The following is a 9,416-nucleotide window of genomic DNA, read 5'->3' as shown; positions in this document are numbered from 1 at the left end:
ATATATTACAAATACAATACAGTACAATACAGGGCAAATATAAGTATACAATAAAAATAAAATATGTGTGCAATGAGTGTTAGATTAGGATCAGTGATATATACAGTTAAAGTGCAAGTGTGCAGTTGGTGGCCTAGATTGGGAATGAAATGTGCAAAACAGAGATATACAATGTATATGTATTGTATTGTATATGTATGCATATAATAATATTATGACAAGATGACTGGTTCTACATTAGATTGTGCAAAAATGTTGAATCAGCAGTAATCAAAATAATATTTGTTTGCTGTTCTTAACCTCTAATAATATATTTTCTCTTTCATCCTGAACCTCAATAATGAAATATTGTTTACATCTTGAAAGCAACTTTCCCGTCCGCTCCTTCCTTCCCATGGATCAACCTCTCTGATCTCTGGTCCCCTTCCTCACCACACTGTCACGCACCCACACCGTCCATCTGTCATGTCCTCCCCCCCGCGCAGCGTGAGCACACACACACACACACAAACACACACCACACACACACACACACACACACACACACACAAACAGGTCTCACCCATGAGCTAATGCACACAAGTGATATAGCTCTAAATAAAATGCTGACTCGCACTCAACTATCGGTAGAGGTTTAACTCGGAAATATCCATCTGTGTGACATGTCGTAATTCCACAATCCCCCCCCCCCCCCCACCCCCCCCCCCCCCACCCCCCCCCCCCCCCCCCTACAGGAAGCGGCAGAGGGCCAGATGAGCGCCGAGGAGGAGGAGGCCAGGCGGATAGCTGAGATGGGGAAGCCGATCCTGGGGGAGCACAGCCGGCTGGAGGTGGTCATCGAGGAGTCCTATGAGTTCAAGGTGCAGTATGAAGTTATTTATTGTCACTGTTTAAAGGTTCCACATGAAGCATTTTTTTTAAATCAATAAATCACAGCTAAATGACTTGTGATACCTTGGTATGATTACCATAAACAAATGAGAGCACGGTGGAGACGATTGGTTGTCTCTATCTCACAGCAGTGGTTTTGTTAGTACTAGTGTTTCTCCACATCAAGACCACATTTCCCATAAACCCTGTTGTTTTATGTGTTCCTCAGCTTGCGTTTGTTTTCTCTTCGCTTTACTGAAGAGGATCAACATGTTGGAAGTGTTTTTTTGTTCCATAAAGTAATTTCCATTTGTGCTATAAAGCGGTCCATCAGATTTCATACGAAATCCGATTTATTGGCACACAAAGTCAAATGCAAATCTTCTGGGCCATGATCTCATTTGTTTATGGTAATTGTATTAGCATCTCAAAATTAAAGTGGTAATGATTTATTGATGTAACTCTGGATAAGAGCATGAGCTAATTGCCAGTGATAAACTTATTATTATTCCCAGAAAGCCCCCTAGGCTTTTTCCTAGTCACCTTTGATAGGTTGAGAGATTAAATGATTTACAATGGTTGATTAAGAATATTGTTTGCATCGAGGTTATGAGTGTGCAGCAGCTTATTATTCCCCCGCTCACCTTCACCGCCTTTCCCAGTTGGTTTTCTATGGAGCGGCGGAGAGCGGCGGCGGACCTGACACCATCGCAAGTTTAGCTCTCTGTTTTCTGTCGACGGGAGAACATAAAGGAGTCCTCAAATTGCGTGGTCTTCCCCTTTAAGCAAATTACTGATCAGGCACCTTATCCCTTCAGTTCACTGCAGAGCCTCACACCCCACATCCCATCTCATAGCGTTTCTACATCAGCTTACACAGAGCCGACCCTTCTCACGCCTCCTGAGCTGAGCTAAGCAAAGTGCAGCTGCGTTGCGCTCTGCTCTGCTGGCTGGGTTATGCAATCCACCATTATACCCTTTCTCACACTGCTGAACCAAGGCACTGGCCCTCTTAGAGCAAGTCTAATATGGGTCTGAATTATTGAAAATGCATGAGCTGCACTCCATATAGCAGCTTGCTCAGGGCATGCAGAATTCAAACTGGTGGTGCTAATATTGCCAACGTTTCCTTTTAGGCTTCTCCTGCAGGCGTTCCCCCTGTGCCTGAACAGCAAAATCAAAATGTGCATTGGGCTCGGATGTATTTTCAGCAAAAAAGTAAACACCGAGCAATTACCAGCCACCTTTGACTCAGAGCATTAGAATCAGTTTACTGGCCTCAATTCACGGAGGGTCCATCACACACACAGATGCTGGATTGCTTTTTAATTTAATCTGAGCAAATAAAACAGATGGATTCTTAATTAAGGAAGCATCAGTTCCCTTAGCGGACTTTTTTGTGAACTGAATCGTAAGCTGTTTAACCAGGAGCGCTGAGGGAAGTTGGCACAAGGTCGACGACTCATAGTTCTTTTACTGCTTTGAGTCTGTGTGGAGCGAAGAGACAATGTAAATATGTAAATAAACAATGTAAATATGAACAAGTCGTTCGTTTCAGCATCAGCGCCCATGTGTTTTTGAATTGAGACTTTGGGTGTTTTACAGGTTTCAAAAATCGTGCAACTCACTCAACACATAAATAATGATGTAAAACCCCAATTAAAGTATGGAAATATAGGATTGAATCAACTAGTTGGATCGAGTTCAACCAGTTTACATAATTGTCTCTCATTTTTATCCTAATTCAACCCAACAGAGACAAATCGTGTTTCTCTTTTGTCACACTGAGCAGTCAATGCTGTTCAGCTTCATTCACCTTTGATTGAAAGTTAAATATTGATACCAATAATAGGCTTGCTCTCATTCACTGGGTAAAATGACAGTGGCTAATTGGTGTTTGTGTGCGTGTATGCGTGTGTGTGTGTATGTATGCATGTTTTTTTCCGTGAGGCTAAATAATGTACGGCCAAAACACTGCAACGTTTTGAAAATGTAAATGTTGAAATTTCACCCAGTGGAAGAGGCATAGCAAACATCCACCTCAATTTCAGTAAAAAAAAAAAAAAAAAAAACATTCACTGGCACATTAGCACGGCTCGCTTGTTTAAAAATGTATTAATTGCACCGTAGGAACAAACAGAGAGAGAGAGAGAGAGAGAGGGAGAGAGAGAGAGAGGGAGAGAGAGAGAACAAAATGAATGAAAACTGAACAAACATCAACAGTACAGACTCTGAACCCACTCCACTAACATTCAATATCCTCCTCCTCTGTTTGATTACTAAACCTATTGACCCATTGTTGAAATATAACTGGCCTTGTCTCTTATGATTTGTGGGCAATGTGAACCAATTCGGGGAATAATGCAATTCAGAATGATTGGCAGTTTGTTCCAGTGTGCCACAGATCAATGTCAGTGGATTGAAAAGCTCAGTTTGCTGCATGCATGGAAAAATAAATAGGAGAACACTATAAAGTTCTGTTGACTGAAATCGGATATTCGATGCGTCTATTTCCGAGATTGGTTGACATCAAGGGTTGAGTGTATGTGTTTGGTATGTGTGTGTGTGTGTGTGTGTGTGTGTGTTAGGTATGTTATATAGTCTGCTCGTCCTTGTACCTGCAGTGTGAAGCTGATGTGTATCTAAAGTGGATTTGAAATGAACACCATCCCTCTAAACTAATAGTGTTGTGTCTTTTTTCGATAGCTGTGATGGGGTTAATGCAGCATACTGTAGATAAACACACAAGATCTATACTGATGTTCATGTTTTTCACATCTACTGGCTGGACACTGTTCTTTTTGCCTTCATATTCCTAAATATTGCCTGCTTGTAATGTTCCAATGTAACAATTTAAGCGTATTCTACTGTTTCACACAATGGAAACGTAATTCATGCCTGCCTATGATCTCTAGTTTTCATATACTGTATCTACACTGCATTGATACTGTGTGCAGCATTTCCTAAACAAGTGAAACATGTCGTCCCCCACGAATGATGCAGGCACTCCTTGGGCCAATCAGTAACAAGATGCATCTTCCCTCCACGTTTCAACAAAATTGGACCAATGGCGCAGCAGTTTTGGCCTTTCAAAGTTTGAAATTTTGCCTTTTAATTATAGCAATCATGTTAATCAGTGTAATTTTTAAATACCAGAAGACAGGGCCGAAGTATCACCCCTCCAAGTTTCATCAAAATCAGACCAGTGGTGTCTGAGATTTCACCTGAGAAATCTGAGACACAGCCTGATCCATAATCCATCTAATGACGACCGTGATGACATTATAATCCAGTGTCCATCTCTTAGTCTGCTGGTAACTAACTGGCTCTGTCAGACAGCGCGTCACCTGTCCTGAACTCTAATTGGTTGCTGACAGAGTGTACTGTGCTTCTGATTGGCAGAGCACCGTTGACAAGCTCATTAAGAAGACCAACCTGGCGCTGGTTATCGGCACACACTCCTGGAGGGAACAGTTCGTGGAGGCTGTCACCGTCAGCGCAGGTGAGGGGTGTGTGTGTGTGTGTGTGTGTGTGTGTGTGTCTGGACACACTAGCTTTCATGAGTTGATGGGATTCCAGGGAATGAAGAGACTCTTCACCAACCGCCTGACTGACACACACTCAACTACTCAACCGATGGCTGTCCTCTCTGTGTGATTATCATTGAAGTATTCTATTAATCCACTTGACAAAAAGTCATTACCTGAAATTCATCATTTAGTATCTCTAAGATGTAGAGGATCCTGTCTGTAAAAGTTACCTAATATGCTTTAAAAAAAAAACAGTGCCTCATAAAAAAAATCCTAGTATGTTTTATGTTTGTGTCAGCAAATATTTTATAAAAACAGATGTAGAAATTCTTTGTCAAAAGTATCTAAATTTGTAAGGAAACTCTTACTGTTGTGTTTCAGTTGGAGGTCCTGGCCTGGTCTAGACTGACAATGAATAAAGTATTTGTTTATTCTCTTGATAGTACACACAGAAAGTCAGCACTCCCAATTAAGATGCTAAATGTTGGCCAGTCTAGTAATTTTTATATGCCAAGGAAAAACATTTTTACAAAGAGATGATGAAGATGCAGAGGAAGAAGGTAACTATTTGTCAGTTTACAACAGCTAACTGTTACCTGCTGTAAATGTGTCTTCCAGCACATTTACAGCAGGTCAAGCCTCCAATTAAAGTGGTGAATGTTTGCCAGTCTGGTCCCTATTTAAATGCCAAGGTAAACAAATTAAAAACAGTTTGATGGGCAGCAAACCACCTGAGCTTTAAATTTGTCTTCCCCCTAGTTATATACAACAATGTATTTCTGCCTTTTGAGTCAATAAAGCTCATTAAGATCATATTTAAAAGACATCTACCACGCCTATACATGAAGACTGCATTGACTACAGCTTCACAAATTGCCGGCACACACTTTGCTTGTGAAAGGTAAACAAACAGTTTAATTTTGGGATCTCATCATGATCAGATAATAAGGAGTGATGAATTATTGAACAAGTCCGTTTACTGTCAGGGGAGAACGGTAACGCTCGCTCAGACCCACATAAACACATGAAAACACACACAAACATACACACTCAGTTGTCACAATGAAGCGGAGGTATAGTATCTTGTGTCTTCTATTTAACATGAATGAGCAGTAGAACTGGTGAAAACAAGCTTCATTATAGGCATTATAAATATAAAGTATTTGTAATGCAAGCACACCCTCTAGTGGAATTAAAGGTTCAGTACAGACAATATTATTCCACTCTGATATCAAACAAGCAAATGTTTTCAGTTCAAGTCTATCCATTTAAAACAAATAAAACCGCATAGAAATGTATTCCTATACCATGTAAACATGAAAGCCTGCCATCGTTGCACCATGTGTGTCAGTATGTACCGTGAAGCCGTTAAGATGTCTCTGCACCGATGTCACCAAGACAAATTGCTGCAGATTTCTTGTACTTGGCAATTACATTTTGTTCTGATTCGAATCCTCTGATTATTAAAAAAAAAAAAAAGAAATTGCATTCTAAGACAAAGGAGGCCAAACTAATGATAAAATCAGTCCAGGGTTTCTGTATTGGTCTGGTGTTAACAAAATGTTCTAATATATCTAGACCTGGTTGGTGAGAAATATTTGTATAAAATGTCTAGAGTAGCCTACATAAAGTAGTATCCTGTTCAAGGGGTGGCAGATCTGTCATTAACAACAAGAACTGGGTTCTATTTCTGATTTGGGACAAACTCTTTGATGTGGTAATCTACAAAACTAGAGATCCTTTCTGTGAGGCCACCAACAGCAGACATGACAGGTCTACCTGGAGGATTCTGTAGATCTATATGAATCTTAGGTAGCGTGTATAGATAAGGTCCAAGTGGGCCTAAGGTCTGAGTCTATGATGGCCCACAACACTTCCAGAAATCTCTTCAGTGATTTCTGGCATCTAACAAGTCAACATATCATCTCTTTTCTCTTTCTTTCTCCCTCTCTCTTCTCTGCTCTCAGGCGACGGCGACGACGACGAGGAGGGCCGCGAGGAGCGCCTTCCGTCTTGTTACGACTACGTCATGCACTTCCTGACCGTCTTCTGGAAGGTTCTGTTCGCCTGCGTCCCGCCCACCGAGTACTGGAACGGCTGGGCCTGCTTCTGCGTCTCCATCACCGCCATCGGCCTCCTCACCGCCGTCATTGGAGACCTGGCGTCGCACTTCGGCTGCACCGTGGGGCTCCGGGACACCGTGACCGCCGTAGTGTTCGTGGCGTTGGGAACCTCCATTCCAGGTGAGCCAGTACGCTTCGTCAAAGGGTGTTGTGTGTGAGTGTGTGTGTGTGTGTGTGTGTGTATATGAGGAATTTTGGGTCAAATGCTAGTTTAGTGGACAACGTTTAACATGCATATTAGTACTGTATTGGTTCATTATTAGTCATTACAAACTACTTAATAGCGCCTTATTCTAAGCAACTTACTAACAGTTAATATGTGTTCACTAATCTAAAGTTTTACCCTAAATTTATTTAAAATTTAGACCTTCCTGTGACTTGTGTCTTAAGTTTCTGTCCAAAGTGCCAAACTTTATCCAAGTAGGCAAAAAATGTCAGAAGTTCAGAAGTTTGTTGTGTTAAGGGTGGATTTTTCCTTTAAAATGCATGCATGTATCCTTGTGTGTGTGTGGATGTTTCATTCTCTCCGCCTCTTTCTCTCCTCCCAGACACCTTTGCCAGTAAAGTGGCCGCCACACAGGACCAACACGCCGACGCGTCCGTCGGAAACGTCACCGGTAGCAACGCCGTCAACGTGTTCCTGGGTATCGGTGTGGCCTGGTCGGTCGCCGCCATCTACTGGGGAGTCCAGGGGAAAACGTTTAACGTGGACCCGGGGTCGTTGGCCTTCTCCGTCACCCTCTTCACCATCTTCGCTTTCATCTGCATGGGCGTGCTCTTGTTCCGACGCCGGCCCTCCATTGGCGGAGAGCTCGGCGGTCCGAGGGGGCCCCGCCTGCTGACCAGCCTGCTCTTCCTCGGTCTGTGGTTCCTCTACATCCTCTTCTCCAGCCTGGAGGCCTACTGCCACATCGACGGCTTTTAGAATGAGAAGGAGAACGTTCTGGAAGAATATTGCACCGCGACACACACACACATACTTTGACATTCAATCCATACAGTCCATAGTTAGACATGATACAAGTTATAGATTCATCCGTTTAATAGGGCTTAGTGCAGCCTGGATATGTCCTGCTTCTTTGATCTGATGCAGATTACGTACACAGGGATATTTCAATACTTCTGATACATGATTGACACCTACATGTTAAAAACACTGGCACACTATATGCACACATGTATAAACCGATCACACCAAACGCACACACAACTACAGGCATGATAGGGGGCAAAAGCAAGTGTTTGTGAGGGAAGAGAAGTGTGAATACAAAGGATTGCTGCAGCAAAGTTGACAGAGGAGTTTTCTGAAGACAGAGAGAAAGTGTAGAGAGAAAGAGAGTGATGGACAGGCGTAACGAGAAAGCTGACATTTGAGAGGCGCGCCGCCCAGCTCGGCTTCACTGACAGGGCTGGGTCAGCGTCTAGACAGCAGGTTCATTCAGTGGCAAGGTAAGGTTTTCAAAGCCGGGAGGATTTAGGTTACATTGGGAAAGAAAGTGCCGTGTAATGGATTAGAGGGATCAGACCACCGATAGAGAGGAGCAGGCCTGGGACCCAAACACCGGACAAAATTGAAGTGACTATCGATCCGAGTTGCGTGGAAAGAACAACACCCTTTTTTCCTTCAACAAAAAGGGTTTTCAAACACCGTCTCTCCCATCCCTCCTCTTCATCCGCTCCTCTAATGGTACATCTTCACATTTCTTTAGTTGAGGAGGGGAGCGCCGTGTGAGAACAGGAGTGGAATGTTTACAACAACAACAACAACAACAACACAACTGAAACTTCGGCCATTATTTATTGCAGTGGGTGACTTGGACGATGGTGATAGTTATCTTATATATGGATGGAAGCGTCTCTCCACACTGGGCTGTTGTAAATACTAGTGAGTGTAGATGTTGTTTTCGATGGGTAAAAGAATGATGCCTACCGCTGAAACAGTTAGAGAGGGTGGAAAATAATGATCCACCAGAACGGATTGCTACTAAACTGTATAGACACTCAAATTACAGCGAAGGAAGCACAGCAGTCTATAAGTGACTTTGTGAACGGAGCTGAACCACCTGGCGTCTGAGCGGAGGTTTCTTCCTCTTCTGTCAGAAAAGCTCTTTTGTTTTGTTTCACTCGATTCCAGACTGGAGCAGCCCAGACCCTCGCTCCCCGTTCATCAGAATATCGGAGACATTTTTTACGAGCGCCGGAGCTGGAGCCTGAGTGCAGCTGAATGGTGGTTTAGCTGTGCGGCTGTGCTGAAAGTTTAAATATGGTTTTATGTCTCTGCTGACTGACCAGATGAACGCTCAGCCTGCGGTCCATCAGAATGAGTTACTGTCCACTGACGACTGATGCTGAGCGCAGCAGCGATCGTCTCCTCTGCTCTCGACGAGGCTGGTGGTTACAGCACATGAACAGGGTTGGGGGGTAATGGACTGCAGTTAATGGGGCTACAGGAATCTGATTGCATGGATTGGGACTGGAGTATTCTGATTACAAAAACTGACAATAATCAGAATACAGATACTTAAAGAAATAGGTGATTACTTGGATTACTTGGAGACATGTTTGAAGGGAAAGCGTAATTTAGTCTGTTAGATGCTAATGTTATTTTACTGATGTTGGAATAACGGTTGATAATGGTTGTAGATGATAATAACACTAATCAAACTTTAGCCTATAAACTGGAATAAATTGTTCATTTAACTGCATATTCTGGATGCGGAGGCAAATTCTGGATTTTGGAGCCAAAAATTACTGAAATCCAAAAATTACTGAAATCCAAGAAATCCAAAAGTTACTGTAATGTAATGATTATGTTACTGAGTTTGAGTATTCCAGTGGATTGCATTACTGATTACAAAATTAACCAGATAATCAGTAGTGTGTAACAGATTAC

General features: G+C 42.6%; 1 protein-coding gene across 5 annotated transcripts in view; it reads left to right on the top strand.

Annotated features, from left to right (window-relative positions):
- The window catches only part of LOC139916099 (sodium/calcium exchanger 2-like), a 48,615-nt gene extending 41,167 nt beyond the window's left edge, over positions 1-7,448 (top strand). For 2 of the 5 annotated variants that reach the window (XM_078284051.1, XM_078284054.1), the window contains exons 12-16: positions 745-860; positions 4,273-4,372; positions 5,030-5,032; positions 6,368-6,643; positions 7,072-7,448. In XM_078284051.1, the coding sequence (XP_078140177.1) occupies positions 745-860; positions 4,273-4,372; positions 5,030-5,032; positions 6,368-6,643; positions 7,072-7,448 (872 nt within the window). Of the gene's footprint in view, positions 1-738; positions 861-4,272; positions 4,373-5,029; positions 5,033-6,367; positions 6,644-7,071 lie in introns of all 5 variants that reach the window. The other 3 variants (XM_078284053.1, XM_078284052.1, XM_078284050.1) reach the window with 3 other exon arrangements.
- Positions 7,449-9,416: the final 1,968 nt, after the last annotated feature.

Source organism: Centroberyx gerrardi, chromosome 6, assembly GCF_048128805.1.
Source record: "Centroberyx gerrardi isolate f3 chromosome 6, fCenGer3.hap1.cur.20231027, whole genome shotgun sequence".
Taxonomy (NCBI): Eukaryota; Metazoa; Chordata; class Actinopteri; order Beryciformes; family Berycidae; genus Centroberyx; species Centroberyx gerrardi.
This window is presented reverse-complemented; position numbering and strand designations above follow the sequence as displayed.